This window comes from Peromyscus maniculatus, chromosome 2 (assembly GCF_049852395.1).
Source record: "Peromyscus maniculatus bairdii isolate BWxNUB_F1_BW_parent chromosome 2, HU_Pman_BW_mat_3.1, whole genome shotgun sequence".
NCBI lineage: Eukaryota > Metazoa > Chordata > Mammalia > Rodentia > Cricetidae > Peromyscus > Peromyscus maniculatus.
In genome coordinates this window covers 164703074-164726640 of record NC_134853.1, presented here as the reverse complement: position 1 = coordinate 164726640, position 23567 = coordinate 164703074, and the positions used below count along the sequence as shown (strand labels likewise).

General features: G+C 50.9%; 1 protein-coding gene across 2 annotated transcripts in view; it reads left to right on the top strand.

The window, feature by feature from the left end:
* Tnfrsf8 (TNF receptor superfamily member 8) overlaps positions 1–23567 on the top strand; it is a 48780-nt gene that overhangs the window by 3849 nt on the left and 21364 nt on the right. For both annotated transcript variants that reach the window (XM_006989046.4, XM_042272534.2), the window contains exons 2-8: positions 10491–10578; positions 15660–15776; positions 17436–17585; positions 19968–20058; positions 20403–20551; positions 23059–23149; positions 23452–23549. In XM_006989046.4, coding sequence (XP_006989108.3) covers positions 10491–10578; positions 15660–15776; positions 17436–17585; positions 19968–20058; positions 20403–20551; positions 23059–23149; positions 23452–23549 — 784 coding nt within the window. The remainder of the gene's footprint in view (positions 1–10490; positions 10579–15659; positions 15777–17435; positions 17586–19967; positions 20059–20402; positions 20552–23058; positions 23150–23451; positions 23550–23567) is intronic.

The following is a 23567-nucleotide window of genomic DNA, read 5'->3' as shown; positions in this document are numbered from 1 at the left end:
ATGGGCAGCATGTCTGGGCCTGTGCGATTCTGTTGAACTGTGCCCTGACCTAGGGGATGGCCTATCTAAGATCGCAGCCTGTAGTTTTCCAAGTGGAAGTCCTAGCTGGACATGCAGACGAGGCAGCCTTTCAGAGGACACACCAGCCACACACACACACACACACACACACACACACACACACACACACACCCAAAGGGAGGGATCAGTCCAAGAGGGATTAGCGGAAGAGCTTGGGCTAGGAAGTGGGAACGGGAAGAAGGTGGTGAGTGTGGCCAGCCCAAAGTGGCAGGGAAGGAGCACTGTGAGGAGGAGGCAGGGGAGGAGTCCAGTGGTGCAGACCTCAGCGGGCTGTGGCCCCACTATCACTGGTCAGCCCAATCAGATGCCACATCTTCCTTACCAACAGGCGCCAGCGACTGCAGCCATTAGGAGCGGAGCAAGCAGAGGTGGGGTTGTGGGGGATTCTAGCCGTGTCTGGGGGTGGACACCTGGCTGGAGGGGGGGGGCAAGCCTGAGGAGACACAGCAGGTGTTTGGGAGGAACACACATGGTCTATTTTTGCCCAGGTTCAGGTGTCAAGTGGGTGTTCAAGTGTGGACTCTTCAAGAGAGTTCAGTTTCTGCTCTAGATCTCTAGTGTCAGAGTGACTACAGAATTCCCCGTGCATTCTGGGTCAGCGCTGAGGGGTATCAGCCCTTCTCACTGGAACTGTCTTTCTTACTAAGGTAGCCTGAGACTCCATGTATTCTGGGCACCTTTCGTCCTATTGATTCTTGCCAGCCCAGGGTAGTCCCTCCCTCTTTTAAACTTGTTTTGTATGTGTTGGTGTTTTGCCTGCGTGTATGTTGGTGTGAAGGTGTCAGATCCCCTGGAACTGGAGCTACAGACAAGTGTGAGCTGCCATCTTGGTGCTGGGAATTGAACCCAGGTCCTCTGCAAGAGCAGCCCGTGCTCCTAACTGCTGAGCCATCTCTCCAGCCTGGGGTAGGCTCTTTCATCAGCCTGGTGGCATTGTATTAGTTTCCTTTTGCTGCTGTAATGAACTGTCACAAATTTGGTGGCCGGGAGTAACACAGGTATATAATTTAATGGCTCTGGAGGGTGGGAGGCTGAAAGAAGATCTCAGAATTGTGTTTGTGTTAGAAAGGCTCCAGGGGCCTCCTTGTCCTTCCCAGCCGCTTCCTTCACCCTCATCTCTCCAGGGCTCTGGCCCACCTGCCTGCATCTTCTAAAGACTTTGCAGTCTCATTGGGTCCCATGGAGGCGAACTAAACGTTCACTAAAACTTACACGGAGACCTGACCAGGTTCCTTGAGAATTACATCAATGTCTTCTAATACCTGACAACTTCCTGCCACGTTCCTCTGCCCCCCCCCCCCACTGACAGTCTAGGCTGCCTGATAACTCACTAGGCCTCCTGATAACTCACTAGGCCTTCTGATAACTTACTATGCAGTCTGATAACTCACTATGCAGTCTGATAACTCACTATGCAGTCTGATAACTCACTATGCGGCCAAAGCTGGCCTTGAAATCCAAATCCTCCCAAGTTCTGGGATCACAGGCATGTATCACCATCCCAATTCTTTCTTTCTTTTTTAATTAAATGTATTCATCTATTTTACATTCTGACCAGTTCCCCCTCCCTCCTCTCCTCCCATCACCCCCAATTCTTTCTTTATGATTGCAGTCACTTATTTGTGTATATGTCTGTGTGAACAGGCATGCTGTGGTGTGCACGTGGAGGTCAGAGGACAACCTACAGAAGCTGGTTCTCTTCTTTCACTGTGTGGGTCCTGGGGCTTGAAGTCATCAGGCTTGGCAGCCAGCACCTTTACCTACTGAGGACTTCAGTGATGCCGAGACTATGAATCCTCAAGTGGGAGATCCCTGGGGATTGGGAGGGTAGGCTCCGGCGAACGTCACTGGTCCTTACAGCAAAGAGTTTGGAGAGGATGTGGAAGAAGTAGATAGGTGTCTGAGGACTTGGCCTGCCATTGCTGGCTTTGCAGATGGAAGCTGTGGCCTAGCCTGGTAGTATGTGCTTTTTGTAACAACATACACGAGGCTGAGTGCTTCAGAGAGGTTTTTTTGTGGGACTGACAAGATGGTTCAGTGGGTGAAAGCATTTATTGCACAAGCCTGATGCCCTCGAACCAACACAGAAGCATGCACCTGCAATCCCAGATGAGATGGGAGGTGGGGACGGCCGATGCCGGAGAAACAATGAAAGAGCCTACTTGAAGAAGGAAGGAGAAAACCAACTCCTGAGAGCTGTCTTCTTACCTCCACAAGTGCATGTGGTATGTATGTGACTGTGTGCACATGCACTCACACACACACACACACACACACACACACACACACACACACACACGTACACATTCACATGCACTCATACACATGCACACACTCACACACTCACATACACTCTCATATACATGCACTGACACACAAACACACACTCATACTCTCATATATATATATACATACACTCACGCACAGACATCATCATCATCAATATTTTATATGTAGAACATTTTTAAAAAAGAGGTCTCTGGCATAGAGAGATGTCTCAGCCATTAAAGGCTAGGCTCACAACCAAAAAAGAGGTTTCTTTGGCTCCTCATTATGGGGTCTGGAAAGTCTAAACAGTTTGGTACCAGCACCCTGTGGCACAGGAACTCAGACATGCTGTTTCAAAGATCCCTTGGCAGAGGCTGGAGAGATACTGAGTGGTTAAGAGCACCTGTTGCTCTTGCAGAGGACCAGGTTTCGAGTCTCGACACCCACATGGTGGTTCGTAACCATCCATAATTCAAGTTCCAGGGGATCCAGTGCCCTCTTCTGACCTCCACAGGCATAAAGCACACATGTGGTGCACATACTACATGCAAACAAAACACGCACACATAAAATAAGATGAATACATCTATAGAAAAAAAAAAAGCTTCCGATGGTAGCCAGACCCAGTGGTCCAGGTCTGTAATCTCAGCTACTCAGGAGGCTGATGCAGGAGGATCCCAAGTTCAAGACTGGCCTGGGCAACTTCATGAGACCTTTGAAATAAACTAGAGGATGAACAAGGGGAGCTGGAGATGTAATTCTGTGACAGAGTGCTTGCCCAGCACGTCCCAGGACATAGGTTCTTCTCAAGTACCATAGAAACAAAGCCAATAAAACAAAGACCTTTCAGGGCTGGAGAGATGCCTCAGCTGTTAAAAGGCTAGGTTCACAACTTAAAATGAAGACCTTTCTGGTGCCTGTATTGTGAGTGGGATGTTGAGTATGAGAGGACCCTCAGATGGCAGGAAGGTGAGAAGGAGCTGGTGGGCTGGGCTGGGGTAAAACCACAATTCAGGTAGAGGCAGGGGCAGGTGGGAATGAGGGGAACGAAGCATCTCGGAATGCAGCCGAGCCTGGGGCAGTAGGGACAGGAATGGGGGTCTCAGACCACTGGGTGCAGCCACACCTGCAGCCAAAAGCAGCCAGGCCTGTGGGTGGGAGCATTGGTCAGGGTGGTTCAAGTCCTGCCTGCAACATTCAAAAACAGGGTCTCATATATCTCAGGTTGGCCTTGAACTCTCAATCTGTAGCCAAGGGTGCACTTCTGATTCCCCTGCCTTTACCTCCTTGGTGCTGGGATTGCAGACATCGACTGCCACACCTGGCTGATGTGGTACTGGGGCCAGAACAGAGAGCTTTGTATGCAGATACTCTACCAACCCAGCTACATCGCCAGCCCCAATTTCTTATCTTCCCTGCATCTCAGTTTCCCCATCTTTAAAATGGGATGAAGCTGGCTTTTCCTGGGGAGGGGGCAGCATTTGAAATTCTTCCTTTCCAGCCTGTCTCACACTTTCTTTCAAAAACAAAAACAACAAAAACAAAACCGTTATGTGTATGTGTATGTGTATGTGTATGTGTATGTGTATGTGTATGTGTATGTGTATGTGTATGTGTATGTGTATGTATGTAGGTGTCCTGGAGGCCAGAAGAGGGCATCAGATCCCCTGGTGTTGGAGTTACAGGCAGGTGAAAGTTGCCTAATGTGGGTACTGGGAACCAAACGGGTCCTCAGGAGCATTAGGGTGTTGTGCATAGAGGTGGCAGTGGGGGCCTCACCTCTTCGGTTCTGCCCAGCGCCGGCCTGTTTGGGGATTTTGCTTCGACATGACTTAGTTCCCACAGGTATGGCCCAGCTGTTCTCTTTCTCTCTCTCTATTGGCTGATGCCAGGTGGGACTTTCTAAACATGAAATTTACCAGGTCTGCCAGAGAAAACCAAACCAACTTGAAAACAGTCCCGCAGATGGTGAGGTTTTGGGGTACTCTTTCATTCTAGGTCTGCTCAGGCAGGGCCTCAGCCTCTGATCGCATAATTCAGCACCCTGTGGACATGGCACTTTGCCTTGAGCCTATGGGGAACCCCACCTAAAAGCATCCTTCCCTTGGTTCGTGGCCTTCCCCCACCCACTCTTCCCTTCTGACCCCTCTCTTCCCTCCCAGGCAAAGGCCAGAGCCCAGCTGCTCAGTCTCCTCCCTCCCACTCCCTAAAGGACATCAGAGTTGGCCGGTGGCCGTCTGGGCCCATCTCCAATGGCAGTGGTGGCCCCTCACAGTTCAGAGTGTAGGACTGCCATAAACAGACACTGAGGCGTGCCACCTCTCTGCCAGGGCCCCTAGTGGAGGTCAGAGGACAGATCAGGAGTTGGTTCCGCCATGTGTGTGCTGGGGGTTCAAAGTCAGGTGGTCAGATTTAGCAGCAAGCAGCACATTTTCCCCCAGCCATCTCATCAGCCGTCACAAGACTTTGTTAACTTAACCCTGTGTTCCCGCCTCTTCCAAAGTGATGAGAATGGTGGTAAGAATTCCCTGAGGAGCCAGGCAGCGTTGGCACACGCCTTTGATCCCAGCACTCGGGAGGCAGAGGCAGGAGGATCTTTGTGAGTTCGAGGCCAGCCTGGTCTACAGAGCAAGATCCAGGACAGGCACCAAAACTACACAGAGAAGCCCTGTCTCGAAAACAAAACAAAACAACAACAAAAAATTCTTGAAGCTGTGCAGAAGACTGGCTCCGTGGCCTGGGAGCATTCAGGTTGGGCTTTGGGGCTCCACGTGGCCTGTGGTTCAGTCCCTTTGTGGGACTAGGAGAACCAGCGTCTTTCTCTCAAAGTCGCATCTGGGGCTCCCTCCGTGGGGCCCTGAGTGGCAGGCCTCCCTGGATAGTGAGAGGACAGCACACCCTGCTGGCAGGCTGTGAACTTACTCAGAATTTTAGAAAAGAGACGCCCCCCCCAGCCCCTTATACCCCCCACCCCCACCCCCAGTCCCTACACCCCCCCAACATCCTGAGCTTTTGTTATTCGGGTGCCATGGTTAACTGCGGCCAGGCACGGTGACATCCATATAAATCCCTGCTACTCAGAAGGCTGAGGCCTGAGAAACTTTTGTTAGTAGACAGCTTTGGCTACACAGCATGACCCTGCATCAACACAGCAAAGCAAAACAAACAACCTGTGTTCTAATTTTATTGGCTATTCAAATATTGCCCATTAGGGTGATCTCTGCCCTCACATTCCTCGGCAGCCTATAATTCAAACACTGAGGTTTATTTGTTTAATGTTGCTGGGGTTTAAACCTAGGGCCTCACTCATTCTAGAAAGGCACTCTACCGCTGGACTATATCCTCTTCCCCTGATCCCATGTCCTTTTATTTTGAGATAAAATTTCACCTTATCTCCACCAGGTACCCAGGCTGGACTTGAATTTATGATCCTGTTGCCTCTGTCTCCTGAGTGCTGGAACTATATTCACAGACTTTTTTTTTTTTTTTTAACCTTTTGAGACAGGGTCTCAGTAGCCCACAATGGCCTTAAACTTGGTATATGGTTGAGGGAGACCTTGAGCCCTTAATCTTGCAGTGTCTGCCTTCAGAGAGCTGGATTACAGGTATGCGTTAGCATGTCTAGCTCTGAGTTGACATTTTTATTATTATTTATGTGAGCCAACTGATGTGGGTCCAGGATTTGAATTCTGGTCCTCATCATAGAGTAGAAAGCACTTTTTTTTTCTTTTTTGGTTTTTCTGAGACAGGGTTTCTCTGTGTAGCCCTGGCTGTCCTGGAACTCGCTCTGTAGACCAGGCTGGCCTCGAACGCAGAGATCTGCCTGCCTCTGCGTCCCTCTGAGTGCTGAGACTAAAGGTGTGAGCCACCACTGCCCGGCTGAATAGTAAGCAGTAAGCACTCTTGAGCTGAGCTGTCTCTTCAGTATCTGTACTGACATTTAATAATGTGTAAATAGCGACACAGAGAAACCCTGTCTCAGAAAAACCTAAATAAATAAATAGACAATGCGTAAATTGAGCCGGGTGGTGGTGGCACACTCAAAGGGAGGCAGAGGCAAGTGGATCTCTGTTAGTTCGAGGCCAGCCTGGTGTACAGAGTGAGTTCCAGGACAGCCAGGCTACATAGAGAGACCCTGTCTCAAAAAACATACAAACAAACAACAAACAAACAAACAAACAAACAAAAAAACCCAAAATTTGTAATTTGTAGAAAGTCCCTTAATTTTGAGTCATGATTTGATATGGATTATGGGGTGACATGTTGATCTTTCTGGTACACTGGACTTTTTAAAGATAGCCTGTGGCTGAGAAGGGAGAAAATGGAGACGTGGCAAGGCTCGAATCTCCTGTTGGCTCCTGGTTGCTGTGTGAGTTTGGGCCGACAGCTGTGCCTCTCTGGGTTGCAGTTTTCTTATCTGTACAGCAGGAGTTGGGCAAAAGCAGGCCGGATTTGAAGGAGTGATACCCAGTACCACACCCCCACTGACCAGGGGGGGACAGCAGGGAGATACAAAGACAGATGGCTCTCAGATGTCCCAGGCCCAGGGCCACACTCACTCAGACTCTGTAGCTATCAGTGAGATGATGGGGCAGGCCAGCAGGGAAAGCCCAGGCAAGGACACAGAACTTTCCTACACTCGAAGGCCCCCACAGGGCTGAGTCTGACCTGACAGCAAGCTCTACCTCAGGTTTCTGTGTACACTCACACAAACGACAGCTGGTGCTGCCTGGAGGTTCCTGGGGTCCCCAGTGACCCGAGAAGAAAGAAGGACTGCTCCCCCAAGGAACCCAGACGAAATGAGAGCAGAGACACTCTGCCCCTCCTGACTGTGTTAGCCAAAAGCTCAGTGTCCATATCTATCTGCTGCGGTCGGAACCCAGGCTCTATACATGCTAGGCAAGTGCTCCACCGCTGAGCTACAGCCCAGCCCTCAATGTTAGTTATATTTATCATTTCAAGTGAGTACGATGACGTGGTTTCAGATGTGTCAAAAAAAAAAAAAAAAAAAAAGAGATGTAATTAACACCCACATACCCACTTCCAGCCACAGTGACCTTGGTGTTGCTCTCTGAAGTTTCCAGAAATATCTTTCTTTCTCTCTCCCATCCTTCCCCCACCCCCCTCTCAGGCTAGCAATATTCAGGATGTGTCTTCCCAAATCAAAATTAACCAAATCTAGAAAATTCCTTTCGGGTGTGCCCAGAGGCTTATCTCCTGGGCAATTCTAGATCTATCAGGTTAAAAATCAATGTTAACTGTGACAAAGCCCGTCTCACAGCAGGGTTTATGGTTCAAAGAACTCTAGAAAGCAGGAGTTTATTTCCAAGAATAAGCGAGGCCAGTGTTACTCATGAGAGAAATGCAAAGAAACCATAGCACTGCACCCCACCGAAGCTACTACTGCAGCTTGAAAACCCGCTTCAGTAACCAGCATGCATCGTTAAGTACCAGCAAGCAGGCAGGACAGATGGCAGCCTCACACACTGCCGCTGACTGACAACAGGTGCAGGTGCTTAAAAAAAATCAGATGGAAAATCAGGCTAGGGGTGTGGCTCAGTCGGTAGGGTGCTTGCCCAGCATGCCTGGGACCCTGGGTTCCAGCTCCAGCTTACAACTGGGTGCAGTGGCACATGCCTGTAATTCCAGAACTTGGGAGGTAGGGGCAGGAGGACCAGGAGATCAAATTATCCTCGGTTAATGGTGAATTTCAGGTCAGCCTGACCTACATGAAAGTCTATCTAGAAAAGAAAGGGGGTCGGGGAAGAAAGGAAGGAAGAAAATTGGATTCCAGTCTGTCAGAGCCAGCACTCATTTCATTATAGTTGTATTTGGAAATAAGTACACAGGTTAGCACTTGCCTTTAATCCCAGAACTCTGGAGGCAGAGGCAGGTGGAGCTCTGTGAGTTTGAGGCCAGCCTGGTCTGCATAGAACTTCTAGGACAGATGTTCTGTTATACTCATAGATAGGTGCCTAGTCCAGTCATCATCAGAGAGGCTGCCTCCAGCAGCTGATGGGAGCAGATGCAGAGACCCACAGTCAAACTTTAGGCAGAAAAAGAGTCCAGGTTGGAGGTCTCTACTGGGTCTCTCCCCTTGGAGGTTGGGAAACCCCAAAGAAGAGGGAGAGGAGGAATTGTGGGAGCCAGAGGGGTTGAGGACACGGGGAGAGTATGGCCCGGAATCACTCCACTGAGCTCCACTGAGCAGGGCTCATGGAGACTGAAGAGGTAATCACAAAGCCTGTGTGGGTGTGCTAGGCCCTCTGCATATGTGTTATGGCTGTTGGCTTTGTGTTTTGGGACAGCAGGAGTTGGGGTGTCTCTGACTCTTTTGCCTGCCATTGGGACCCCTTTTCTCCTACTGGTTGCCTTGCTCACCTGTGACGTGAGAGTTTGTGCCTAGTCTTGTTACACCTTGTGCTCTTTCCTGGGAGCAGGGGCACTGGAGGGGAGGGACTGGAAGGAGTGGAGGTAGGGAAGCTTCGGCCTGAATGTACTGTATGAGAGAAGAATAGGTAAAACTAACAATAATTTAAAAAGACATTCTAAGACCGTCAGGGCTGCATGTAGAGACCTTGTCTTAAAAAAAAAAAAAAAGCTGGGGCGGTGGTGGTGGCGCACGCCTTTAATCCCAGCACTTGAGAGGCAGAGGCAGGTGGATCTCTGTGAGTTCGAGGCCAGCCTGGTCTATAAAGCAAGTTCCAGGACAACCAGTGCTACACAGAGAAACCCTGTCTCAGAAAACAACAAAACAAAACAAAAGCACTATTAGTATGGCAAGCAAAAGGTGAAAACAACCCAGTGTCCATCTAGAGTACAACAGGCATCCACTAGCCATTGCAAGGCCATGGGCATCGGTGGCTTCCAAAAAAAGTGAATGATTCTTACTATTTAATACTGACTTAAAGAGGCCAATCGCAGGGGCCTGGGGAGACGGCTCAATGGGGAAGTGTGTGCTACATAGCACGAGGTTCTGGGTTCAGATCCCTGAACCCACTTCAAAAGCTGGTGTGGTCACCAGTGCCTGCAGCCCCAATACTGTAGGAGGAAGATCGCTGAGACCTGCCAGATGTTGGCCTGGCTTTGAGCTCAGTGAGACCCCTTCTCAAGGGAATAAGGTGGACAGTGACAGAGCAGGACATCTGATGTCCTCCTCTGGCTTCCAGGCACATGCACATACACACACACACACACACACACACACACACACACACACACACACGAGAGAGAGAGAGAGAGAGAGAGAGAGAGAGAGAGAGAGAGAGAGAGAGAGAGAGAGAGAGAGAGAGAGATTTTAAAGAGAAGCTGGCTGTAGGAGTGAATTCAAACAAAACACAATGATATAAACATGTTTGATTTTTTTTTTTTTTTTTTTGGTGAGACAGGGTCTGACTGTCCTGGAACTCACTCTGTAGATCAGGCTGACCTTGGACTCACAAAGATCATCCTGCCTCTGCCTCCTGAGTGCTGGGAGTAAAGTGTGTGCCACCACGTCCAACAAAACTCATTATTTTGTACACGAACTTTTAAAAAAGCCAGTTGCAAAAGAAAAGACTGGACAGTTAGACTGATGTCAAATTCAAGTGCAGAGAGAATTTACTAGTGGATGCAGAGGTGGGTTAATGCTTTCTTTCCTGAGGGGGTATTCAGCATATGCTGGGTATAGGCTAGGTCCTGCCTGTGGAATCTGAGTACTTATCCACTTGAAGTTCTGGGTATGCAGAACTTCGACCCATATGTAACCCTACCAGATGTTTTTACTGCTGAACCTGTTTCAGAAACAGGGGTGGGAGGCTTGTCAGCCCCCTGAAGGGGTATGCCAGGTGAGACCAGCTGCAGCCATGGCTGAGAGCTTAAAGGGAGCTCAGAAAACTGGCTGGTGTGTGTGGCAGGGGGGTGGGGGTGGGGGGGCAGTGCCTGTGAGCAGAGCAGGGCATGGAGACTCCTGGGTGCTCCAGCCACAACTGAGCTGCCGTGAGCTCCGTGGGGAGATGCTGAGTCAGGGATTCTCTTCCTGACCTCTAAGACAATAGGACTCACCCTGGCCTTGACAGTGAGTGGACACCAGGCCTCCTGGGACCGCAGGGCACTGAGGATAGAAGTCTAGCCTTGTCTCATCAGTTTTTCCAACCTTCCAGGATCGACCACTCAAGACCACCTGTGCCGGAGACCCCAGCTACTACCCTGGGGAGGCTGCTGGGAGCTGCTGTTACCGCTGTCCCCCAGGTGAGTTGGGAACTGAGGGCAGGACACAGATTCCTTGTTTTGATGAATGACCCTCGTGGGTGATACACCCGGTGACAAGGTGGGGCTTGGGGAGGGCTGGATAGAAGCTAGCAAACATGGTCATGGTGGGGGACAGGTTTCCAAAGGCCATCCCTAATGTCACAGGGTCTAGGGAAGAGCAAGGCCACGGAACAGGCTAGCTCGCCCCTGCCACAAAGATGCAAGACCTCCTCTAAGCGTTTGGTGTTGCCCATGCAGGGTTCCAGCCACGAGCGTTCCAGCGGCCATGCTGATTTCCTTTGTCTCAGCTTACTACTCACTTACTGTTGTCTGAATGAAAAAAAGAAATAGAAAGGAAAGGACGTGACTGCTCCTAGGTGTGGTGGAGGAGAAAGTCTGTTGTAGATAAAAGGGAGAGCACAGTCGGAGACGGAGACATTTGGGAGAGTCCAGAGTGGACATGACTCTGAGCCCGGCCATGTGAAGATGGGGAGGAGAAGGGAGAGGGCAGACGGGGAACCAGGGGCAGCAGCCAAGAGGGTAAAAGGTTAAAAAAAAAAAAAAAAAAAAAAGGGAGAGATAACTAAAATGGTTGGATTACACAGGGAAGAGTCTCAGAGGAAGGGTAGCCTAGCCCCTGGGCTGGAGAGTTCAGGTTAGAGGATGGGGCAGGACAGCCATGCCGTGTAACAAGCTGGGATTGAGGGATGCTGGGAAAACCTGGTGGCCAGGTTTGCTTTGATATGTTCGTAGGCACCTCAGCCATTTGTCCCGGGTTTGAGACCCTAACATTGTCCCTGTTAGGCCCTGGTTCTGTTTTGCAGCTAAGGCCGTTGGGGTTCATCGAGTTAAGTGACTTGCCCAGGGTCACAGAGCTGAGGCACTGGCAGCACCGGCTGGGGTTGGAGCCCCGGAATTTGTGACACCAGAATCTCAATGGCCAACCCCACCCCCCTCCCCGTGACCAGCTGTCCTTTCTGGAGCTTGGAAACCCTTTGCAATTCATTTCCTTCTCTTCTCACTCCCTCCTTCCTCTCCCCCACTTGAATTTTTTTTTATGTTATGTGTATGAGTGTTTTGCCTGCATGTATGTGTGTGCACTGCATGCATGCAGCTCTTGCATAGATCGGAATGGGTGTCGGATGTCCTGGAACTGGAGTTACAGGTGTTTGTGAGTGCTGGGACTTGAATCTGGGTCCTCTTCAAGAGCAGCAATTGCTCCTAACCACTGAGCTATATCCATGGCAGTCTTTTTTTTTGTGTGTGTGTGTGATAGGGTCTCATAAAATTTCCCAGGCTGGCCTTTAAATCTGTAGCTCAAGTTGGTCTTGAACTTGCTGTCCTTCTGCCTCAGCAACCGGGACCGCAGTACACCACCTCTCCCTGACCTTTGCAATTCTTGTCTGCTCCAAGCCAGAACATGTGTTTGTCCCAGGGTGCTCCAGGCTGAAACTTTCTGGGGGAACAGGGCTTGACTAACCATTGCTGGCTTCCTGGAATGCTCGCCCACCCCTAGCACAGCATGAGTTCTGGTGGAACACCAGGAAATAATTCTGGAACGTTCTTCAGGCCTGAAAAGTAGAAAAGGGTTATGAAGCATTTTTGGTCCCCTGTAACTATGGTCAAAAGTCCCAAACACATGTGGGGGCTATTGGTGGCTGGGGTATGAGGTGACGCTGTGGTGTGGTCTCTGAGCTCCAGGAATAGATGTCTGTTTGGAAGAGACATTAGCTATGAAAGTTTCGGGTGGGTGGAAGTCTGTCACTGGCTCAGTGAACTGCCCCCTGCTTTTAGGACGGCAATGCATCCGAGGTAGGTCACTGTGTCTGGAGGGCTTCCTGTCGGTAGGGAGTAGCAGGCTTATGTACCCACTATTGAATCTTCCTAGGCACACTGTCTGGGGGTGGGGACAGGCAGTACTTACTATACAAGGTCATTGGGGATGTGGCTGGGGCTGGCTAAGATTCTTGGACAGCTGTTCTTAGGCCTGTGTTCTCTGAACGACTCACGAGATGGGACTCCAGCCTTTCACAGGCCACCAGAAGTATTGGAGAAAGAACTTAATTGTGTCTACTCCCAAAAGTGATTTCAAAATGTTTTTGTGGGTCTTGAAAGATGGCTCGGTGGTTAAGAGCACTGCCTGCTCTTCCAGAGGACCCAGATTCAGTTCCCACACCTTCATAGGCAGCTCACAACTGCCTGTGAAGTCCAGTGATAGGGGATCTGACGCCCTCTTCTGGCCTCTAAGGGCACCCACACACATGACATGCACTCATAAACACACATACACAGAAATAAATAAAATCAAAATTTAAATATTCCCGTGACCAGTCTTTTATGACAACTTGACAAGGTGCCATGTAGTCTAGGCTGGCTTTGAACTTTGTGTGTAGCAGAGGTTGGCCTTGAACTCCTGATCTTTTTACCTCTGCCTCCTGAATGCTGGGACCACAGGCCTGTACCACCATACCCAGCTTCTCTCGGGTCCCTCCCCTTCCCCTGCTGGTCTCCCCCATCCAGTCTATCTTCCTCCCTATTCCTGTTGGAGTCCTCCTGGCCATTACTTCCCTCTGGTTAGAAAATGGAGAGCCAAAGGTTCTAGGGTGATTAGGTTTCTGTCGAGGGCTCTTCGATCTTCCTGGCTTGCAGTCTGACCTGCCCACCTTCCAATGGTATGTGTTCCCCTTTTCATAGAGCCCCCCCCCCCATCCTACGGGACTAGGACTCCTGTATCTTTAGTGAGTCCCTAAAACTGTCTCTCCAAATAGTTACATTGAAGCTAAGGATTTTATGGGGGGGGGGGAGCACCATTCCAGTCCACAGCATCTCCCTCCCCCATCCTCTCTCCTCCACCCACCCACCCTTCAGGCCAACGGGAAGTTCATTGCCTGCTCTTGAAAGAGGTCACTCCTTGCAGCTCCTTCTCCAGCTTCAGGCCTCTAGTCCTCTGGTTATGCCCGTCTCCTTCACCCCTGGATGCCCCTTTCTGCCCTCTCAATCCTGTTGCAGCGGAGACCCCACCTCTGGGAGCCTTTCTTGGCTGCAGGGGACTGCCTCCCACACCTCTCTTCTAGACGGTTTTCACCCTCCTGTCCACAGCAGGTGTGGCCACAGTGCGTTGTGACATTCCACGGCCACAGTTCCATCACAGAAAGAAAGACACCCCCATCTTACGCTCTCTCCACAGCCGAGGCTTACAAAGAGGGGTCGCTCCTTCCTCCCACTTGCCCTCTCTAAGGCCCAGGGCTGAAGGTAGCCCAGCACCTCTCGTCTGGGTGGTGGGCGGGGCATTTTGCCGGAGTTTTATTAACCCTGTGCTTCCGGGCAAGCCACAAAGGAAAACCAAAAAACCCCCTCCTTCCGTGTTTTGGGGAAATTTCTGACATTTTGCCCGCCCTCTCAAATCAGCGCTCAGCTGTGTGGCAGGGTTTGCACGTGGGTGGGCTGGCGGAGGAAGGAAGCTGGGAGACCTTTGAATTTGAGAGGTCGTCCCATGTCTCTGCTTACGTAGGCCCACAAAGCCTTTCGACACTCCTGACAGGCACTCCCCAGTTCCCGGCTCACATACCCTTGGTGACAGGCTCACCCTGCCTCACACAAGGACCATCAGTACTTGCCGATGGAGCAGGGCACTGCAATGGACGCCTGGTCCTTTTACCCATGTTAGCCCTGAACCTCGTAGGAACCCAGAGGGGGAGCTTGGACATGCAAGGGTTCTGAGATTTGCCCACAATCACCTGCTAGTAAGCTCAGCCTAGGCTAAAAGAGTCCTGAGCCCTATCCCTTCCTTCCAGGCCTTGTACAGGGCGGGGGTGGGGAAGAGTCTGGCCTCTCTCCAGGTTCTAAGACTCAGGAAGTCGGCAGAACATGGGTTCACCCAATATGAACCAGGCCCTGCAACCGGGGACTCAGTGTTGGCTGGAAACAGAGACACCCATCCTGGAGAGTCTGGCAGCATTTCAGGGAATTCAGATACTGAGACTTAACTCTCAGTCGTGATTAAAGGGATCTGCCACCAAGTCGGGCTCTTCCAGAAATCCAGCGGTAAAACCACAGCCTCTAGTACGGAAAACGCTCAGAGATAGGGCTGATTGGCCGGTGGTCATGTGCCCAGGTTGAGCCTATCACAGTTGGTGAGGAAGATGGCAAGCTCTGATTGGATCGGTCTGTTGGAGTGCGGCCAACGATGAGAAAAATGAAGTGTTCTGATTGGCCCTTCGGGGTCATGTGCTCATTCTGTGACCAAAGTGTGGGAAACATACTTTAACAAACATGTCAGACTCTGGCAGAGCAGACAGAACCTTTTGGGGGATGGGATGGGGGGATGCCCACTCCCCATTTATACCCCCTCCCCTCAGCGTCCTGAAAGATTGGGAGGAAGATTGCTGGGTGGTTCTAGGACCTCTCAGTCAGCCTAGGTCAGGCTCTTCATGGTCTTGACTCCCTCTGTTGAGAACGACAGCCAGTACTCAGCCTGTGCATTGAATGCTGACCTTCACATCCCCTTTAATCCTTTCAGTGCTAGGAGAAACAGACCTTGTTAGTGTGAATGATGTCACTGCAATTGTCCAAGGCCACCCGTTGTCAGGTGGCAGCCCATCTCCACCTCCCTGGTGCTGGGGTTAAAGGTGTGAGCTTCCCATGTGCTGGGATCAAAGGCGTGATATCCCAAATGCTGGGGTCAAAGGTATACGCCACCATCACCGGGCTCTGTTTCTTTTAGACTGGTTCAATCTTGGGTAGCACAGAGTAGTCTTGAACTCCTGATCTTCCTACTTCCTCCTCCCAAGTGCTGGGATTAAAGGTGTGTGCCACCACTGCCTGGCCTCTATGGTTAACTAGTGGCTAGCTCCACCCTCTGATATCCAGGCAAGCTTTATTTGTCAGAGCACAAACAAAATATCACCACATGAGCCGCTCCTTTCGCTGGTTAGTGACCTCTAGCGAGGCCCAGTGCCTCCATCTGTAACACAAGAGTTATCGGATACAACCTTGGGTTGAAGTAGAGATGGGTGGGGTTAGGTAGAGAGATGGAGGATGGAAGGTGAGCTAGCCTGGAACTTCTCTGCTGTTTTTTCCAGGCTTGTCTCCAACACAGCCATGCCCACAGAGTCGTGCCCATTGTAGGAAGCAATGTGATCCCGACCACTATGTGAATGAGGATGGGTACTGCACAGCCTGCGTGACCTGTTTGGAAGGTAAGGACCTGTCTTTCTCCCTGACATGTGTCTTAAAGGGGAATCTGAGAGGCAGGAAGTATCAGGATTTCGTCCCCTGGCGCCTCCGTTTACCTCCCTGGATTTTGAGAATTGCTATCAGCAGTCATCTTTTTCATCTAGACTTTTCAGAGAGACCTAGCATGCTCCCTGGAGGGAGGACTCAGGTCTTCACAATGGCCCTAGGGAGGACCCTTTTCTTAGTGCATTTCTGTAGTGAGGAACATGAGGATTCCTGATGTGAAGGGCCTTCCTGGAGTTGCGACACTTGGTGAAGGGTTGAGGCAGAGTCTGAGCTGGTGGCCTGGCATCAAGAGCTGCCTTTCCCAAGACCTTCACCATCCCTTCCAGAAAAGTTCTTGAAACAGGTTCTTCTTATGTTGATCGCTTATGTTTAGTGATGGGGTCTGGTGTTTTCTTTTGATTTTGTGGGGACTTGGGGGTGTGGTTAGTTTGGAAGATGTGTTGAGCTTTTTGTGAAACCTAATAATCATATTTTTAAAAGTTTTCAGTGTATTTTAAAAAATGTCTTTTGTTTCTTGCATGCAAAGTTCTTTCTGTAAGGTTATATTTTCTTTCTAGTTGTGTGTGTGGATGTGTGTCTTTCTGCCTCCATGTTCTGAGTGCTGGGATCATAGGTGTGCACTGCATGCCTGATTCATGCAGGGCTGGGAATGGCATGCAGGGCTTTGAGCATGGTAGGCAAGCAGTGCTCTAGCCACTGAACCACCTCTCCATCCCCCTACTCCTGATCTTTTAAAACGTGGGTTCCAGAGATGAAACTCAAGTCCTCATTCTTACATAGCAAGCGGCTTACCCACTGAGCCATCTCCCTCAGAGGGGGCCTTTTCATATTTAGACCCCAGCACAGGGCATGAGCCAGTATGGATATGGTCATGCCAAGTCCGCCCCTCACCCTGATTCAGCTGGGGTGCTCGTGCCATGGGTTGGGCAATGGACAGTGTGTGTCTGCACTCAGAACATACCATGCACTTCCTAAAACTCCGTGTGCTTCTGGAATTTATCCTTCCATCCTCCTCACCATGGCAACCACTGATGGCCCTCCTGCCGCTAGAGTCAGAACCTCCTCTTCTGTAGGAGGCCCAGCGACATGCACTTCAGCTCCGTCCATGTCCTGGGACGTTTATTTTTGTACATATGCATGTTTGTGTATGCACACATGCATGTTGTGAGCGTATGTGGAGGCCAGAGGCTGACGTCAGCTGTCCTCCTCAATCACTCTCCAACTTATTTTTTGAGACAGAGACTCTCACTGGAGCTCACTGATTCACTTACATGGGCTAGCCAGCCCGCCCCAGGAGCCCTGTGTCTGCAACAGACATGTGGGGCCCTGCTCAGTTCAGTTTCTCACATGGGTTCTGGGGATCTGAACTTGGGACCTTATGCTCGAAGAGCAAGCCCTTTACCCACTAAAGCCATCTCTTCAGCCCCACTGTTTGTAACCTCTGTAGTAGAGTGAGGGGTATGGGCTAGAGGCGAAGGCCACCCTCCCACTGCCCTCTCACACAGATCAGGAGATCTGAGGAGAGGTGCAGAGGGTCATGTGGCATCTCACCATCCTCCTGGACTGTCCCTGTGTTCCTCCCTCCTCCCTTCCATGGCCCTCCCTGTGTCCCTCAGGTCTCGTGGAGAAGGCTCCATGCTCCAGCAACTCTTCCCGCCTCTGCGAGTGCCAGCCTGGCATGTACTGCAAAACACCAGCTATCAATTCCTGCGCCCGCTGTGTGGCACACTCCCGCTGCCCTGGGGGGAAGGTGGTCAAGTTCCCAGGTGAGTGTCCCCATCTCTCTCTAGCCCAGGTGCAACTGCTGCTGTACCTGCCACAGCCCCCCCCAGTGCTCCCCTCCCCCACCGTGGGCCAGACAGGTCAAAGCTCCTCCAAAGCACTGTGATGTGCCCAGCACCCAGGGGTTCTGCTGCTCACATCTGTATCCCATCAGAGGTACTCAGCTGGCTGAGGCCCAAGCCTGAAGCTTGGTGTCGGGGAGGATTCTCTGGTGGCCCACAAACAATAAATAGGAAGCCTCAAGTGTGTCTGCCTTGGGAGTTCCCTGACTAATAGAGCTGGCTTCCCTGCCTCAGAATCAGGCATTGGGTGGGAGACACTGGCTACCAGATTCAAGGCTGAGAAAACCTTTTTGCCTTGTGACCTCAGGCCTTACCACCTCCAAGTTTCTAATTTCTTGATGATTTGAAGGAGGGGCTCATGGTCAATGAAGGGATAAGGATCACGGATCCTCTCTGGTTGCCATTAAAAGTGCTGCTTAGGGGGCCAGCCTAGGCTACATAGTGAGACTCTGTTCTCAAGATTGGGGTGGTGGTGTGCTCTTTAGAAGGGAGACACGGGGTGGGGGTGGGGGGGCCGAGCAAAAAGGGCACCACAACAACACAGCGAACTGATGGTAAGGGCTGAAACTGCAGGCCCTGTGGGGCAGGCCTTTTTCGGTAACCGGTGTCCTTGGCATTTCTGGTTCCTGGCTTTGTGGGCTCTCTCTGACTGGCTGCATCACGGAATGCTCGGTACTGAGGGACACACAGATCCCACTGTCTGCAAGCAGAGCCGGGAGCCTGAGGGAAAATGCTCAGCTGGGCCTCGGACTGGGCTTTAGCAAAGCTTTGCACCTGTGGGTGGGGCTGGTTTCTTCCGCTCTTTCTCCCCACCCATGTGATGAGGAGCTGTGACTTAGAGGCTTCTGGAGCTTTTCCAGCTCAGAAACTATTTATTTTATTTTATTTTTGAAAAATAGGTTCTGCTTAGCCTGTCAGGCAGGTTCTGGTCTTCCCGCAGGCAGAGCCAGGCTCTCCGAGTAGTGTTCCTGAGACTGCCACATGGGGGCGACAGAGGCCTGTCTCTGAAGCGCTTGTCTTTGATCACACGTGACAAGGAATACTTAAAAGTGGCTGGTGGAGCCAGGTGATGGAGCACTCCTTTAGTCCCAGCATTCTGGAGGCATTGGCTGGTGGATTTCTGTGAGTTCAAGGCCAGCCTGGTCTACAGAGCTACAGCCAAGGCTACACAAAGACATCCCGTCTTGAAAAAAATTGTGGCTGGTGTAGGTTGAGATGTTCAGTGTATTTCAGTGGGTTTCAAAGACCTAATATGTAAGGAAGAATATAATGTATCTCATTATATTTATATCGATTACTGACTGGCATAGATCATTATGTTGTTAGGTGATGGCTTTTTGAGATCGGATCTTGTTCTGTATCCCAGGATGTCACTATGGTAGCGAGGCTGGCTTCAAAACTGCAGCAGACCATCTACTCAAAGCTATTATAGACTTTCTCCACAAGTATACAGTGTTTGCAAAGCAGACTCCATCAGTCCCTTTCTGTAACTGGGTGTCTGACACCCAGAGGTGGCAGTTGAGTAGCCCAAGAACACAGAGAACGTCCACTTCCGGTCATGACAGGGTGCGCTCTGCTGAGCTTTGTCAACGTCAACCCACTGCTGACCTTGCTCTGGTCACCTCCACTGAAGCCATCGGGCTTCTTCTAACCCATGTGGGTCCGTTTCTCAGCGATGAGATCGGAGTTGAGGTGTGGAAAAGGACATGCTGTTTGTTGAGCACTTACTGTTTACTGCATAGTATGACAGACTCATTTACAGGCTGTTGTTTTTGTAAACAGCAGCCTGGTGAGGCTTGTGTTATGATCACTTGACTAGTAAGGGTATGGCAGAGGTGGAGGACAAGCTCAGGGGCATGTGTATATGTGTGTGTGTGTGTGTGTGTGTGTGTGTGTGTGCGCGCGCTTGCGTGTGCGCATTACTTTACATTCTGTTCTTGGGACTCCTTGGTTCTCAAATAAAATTTCCAGCTTTGGGGTACCTATAATGAAAGTATGGAGAATGGTGCTGAGTGGCTTGAGGTACGGCTGAAGCCAGGGACTCTGTCTTTTCCCACTTCTCACTTACGTCTGTGTTGTTTTGTCTGTGAACCGGTAAGTAACCAGCAACCATAGGTCTGCCCCCTGACCAACCCAAGCGGAGGGATAGGGTCTCCTCACTCTAGAGCGAGCAGATGCTAGGAAAGCCGCCATCTCTGAATGGCCGCTGTGTTTGCCCAGTACCTCATCTATGACTTAGCTCTGCTCCTGGGGACTCTGGGTTCCTCGGTGTCTGTTCTGAAGCCACTGTGGTCCCCATTGCAGGCACAGCAGAGGAAGACACCGTCTGTGAGTTTCCATCCCCAGGATCTGGCCCTGATTGCTCCAATCCAGATGACTGCAAGACGCTTACTAGGTGACTCCTGGCCTCCCTTCTGTCCCCTTCCAGACGACCTTTGGATGGACAACTCTGTCTCGGGGACACATAGGGTGCATGGGTGGGGTCAGCCCAGGCTGACAGGGCTCCAGGGTGGTTCACTGCCAAGCTCACCAGTCACTGGAGACGCTGCTGTGTGTCCAGCCCTGCCTGTTGTACATGAGAGACCCAGGAGGCCTAGTGAACACAGCTCTTGCCCTCAGGCGCTCATAGCAGGGCCCGTGGGTGCTGAGGCAGGAGCCTTTCTCCACAGACACTAACCCCCAAGCCCATACCTCTGTGGCTTGTGGAGTCATCAGACCTATGTCTGGCTTCTTCTCCAGCCACGCCACTCCTCAGGCCACGCCCACTCTGAAGTCCCCACCCACAGACGGTAAGAGGAGCACCCGCCTTGCGCAGGAAGATGCTGCTGAACTGTCCCATGTTCCAGAGTCTCCCTCTTCCCAGGCAAGCGAGCCCAACCCAGACCCAGGTACTGTCTACTCGAAGCTGTGGCAATCTCCCAGGGTGGTGCTGTCTGATGAGGGGACCGAGGTGCCCACTGGGAACACAAGAACATCTCTAGGACACAGCTCCTGAGGTCAGAGGTCCTGCAAAACCTATTTCATTCCCCGGGTCTGGGACAGGTGCTGGGTGTCCCTGCCCTGTACTCAGGGTGCTTGTGATAGAACAGGTGACCTCTGCCTGTGGCCCCTAAATGTCCTGCTCATGGCTCCCATGATGGAGGAGCCTGCTGCTGCTCCCGCCTCTGAGAAACTGAACAGCGTGCGCTGTACGGATTCACCATGATGGCTCATTCGTGTGGCTTTTGGGGATGTTTCCAACCTGGGGCTCCAGGTGACTAGTGAGTAATAAATCTGTGTATGTGTGTACAGGTGCTCATGCCTGCCCACACGGAGGTCAGAGGTCAACCTTGAGAGTCTGTAGGAGCCATCGTCTTGTTTTTTGAGACAGGACCTCCCGTTGGCCTAGGCTGACTGGCCAGTGAGTCCTCAGGACCCACCTGTCTTTTCCTCCCCGGCACTGAGGTTACAAGTGCGCTCCACCATGCCTGGCTTTGTATCTGTCTGCTGGCAGTGAACTTGGGTCCTCAGACTTGTTTGCCTTTCAGCTGTAGGACGGCCCTTGAGTCCGGCTTCAGGCCTTCCTCTGTGGCTGTGCTCAGAGCACCCTCTTGGCCTTTGAGGGAAATGTTAGTTCTTATGGTGCCTTTGTCGTTGGTGGTTTTGATCTTATTTTGTCTTTGTTTTTTTGAGAGATGGCTTGCTATCTCGTGCTGGCTGGCTCAAAATTCATTATGTAACCCAGGTGTCTCAGTTTTGTTTTTGTTTTTTAAAGAAATCTTTTCTTAAAAAAAAAAAAAAAGATTATTAGCCGGGCGGTGGTGGTGCACGCCTTTAATCCCAGCACTTGGGAGGCAGAGGCAGGAGGATCTCTGTGAGTTCGAGGCCAGCCTGGGCTACCAAGTGAGTTCCAGGAAAGGCGCAAATCTACACAGAGAAACCCTGTCTCGAAAAACCAAAAAAAAAAAAAAAAAAAGATTTATTTATTATGTATACAGAAGGGGGTACCAGATCTCATTACATATGGTTGTGAGCCACTGTGTAGGTCCTGGGAATTGAACTCAGGACCTCTGGAAGAGCAGTCGATGCTCTTAACCTCTGAGCCATCTCTCCAGCCCCTCTGTTAGTTTTTTTTTTTTAAATCAACTTGTTATAAGCTAGATTCATCTGAAAAGAGGGCACTTCAATTGAGAAAATGCCCCCACCAGATTGGCCTGTGAACAAGCAAGCCTGTGGGACATTTTCTTAATTAAAGGTGTACCCTGCCTGGCTGGTTTGTTTGTTTGTTTTTTTAGGGTTAAAAATCTTTAAAAAACAAACCTGTAACTTTACCAGGTCTGATGGTGCACGCCTTTAATCCCAGCACTTAGGGAGCAGACACAAGTGGATCTCAGTGAGTTCGAGACCAGCCTGGTCTACATAGTGAGTTTGAGACCAGCCTGGTCTACATAGTGAGACTCATCCACTCACCCACCTCCCCAGGTAACCAACCAACCAAACAACAACCTGTAATTTCTTATGGCCAATGCAAAAGTCAGTTGATTTTTTTTTTTTTGATGCAGTAACTCATAACGTGCTTTCCATCTGTGTAACAAGAATACCGTATCTGACCAACTTTATAAGGGGAAGGGGTTCTTTCTAGCTCTCAGTTGGGGAGATTTTGGTCTATAGCTGCTTGGGCCTGAGGCAGCTCATCTCCACAAAAGCTGTTCACCTCATGGCAGCCAGGAAGCACAGAGAGAGGGAGAGGAGAGGCAGGGTCTCTTTCATGAACGTACCTCTAAGGACCTTTCTCCCTTCCACTGGGCTCCATCTTCTGAAGCTCCGCTGCCTCCCAGGAGCACGATCTTAGATCTGCTGTGCTTGGCAGGAAGCACCTTTACCTGCTGAGCCATCTCTCTGGCCCTTAGGCTTCTTTTAAATAAAAGCAGAAGCTGCTGGGCAACATTCCCATGCAATCGCAGCCTCTCCAATTTGATTTTTTAGAACACAATCCTGATGGCCTTTGCCAGCTGTAGCCAAGATTTGTGTGTTACAGAGGACTACCACTCACTGCCTCCCGCTGCCTCCCACTGCCTTTCACTGCCTCCTAATGCTTCCCACTGCCTCCCACTGCGTCCTAATGCTTCCCACTGCCCCCCACTGCCTCCTAACGCTTCCCACTGCCTCCCACTGCTTCCTAATGCTTCCCACTGCCCCCCACTGCCTCCTAACGCTTCCTACTGCCTCCCACTGCTTCCTAATGCTTCCCACTGCTTCCTACTACCTCTCACTGCCTCCTAATGCTTCCAGCTGACTCCCACTGCCTCTCACTGCCTCCTACTACCTCTCACTGCCTCCCACTGCATGCTGGTCAAGTCTTTCCTGGAGATTGAAAGTCTCTGGCACTGATTCTAATATGTCATCATCCCTATAGATAATGCAGAGACGAATATGACCTTGGAGCTGCCACCTCCAGGGACCCTCCCTGACTTCAGCACCTCAGGAAACAGCGAGGAGCCTGCCAGGTGACTCCTAACCCCTCCCGTAGGCAGGATGGAATGGCCCCTAGTGTGCTCAGGCGATGCCCGGGGTAACCTGAGGTGCAGGGGTGTCAGGTGGGGTTGGGAGTGGGGCATGACTGTGTGTCTGTCTCTATGATGACAGGATTGTAAAGCCAGAAAGTCTAGAAACTTAATCCCTGCCCCCGATGTTCTGGGTTCCCAGGCTCTCTTTACCTCTCTAGAGGAAGAATCACCCTTCATTAGACACACCCCCCTTTTGCATGGAATTGTGTTTGTCACCCTGTTCTGGGTTTCCTTTGGTACAGTACCGCCTCTACCCAGAGCCTCCTGGGAGATGCCCAGACCAGCAGTAGGATGCAGCCTACCTCTCCCTTGTCCACAGGAACACCGTTTCTGGATCCAGGTATTGATTGCTCACTGT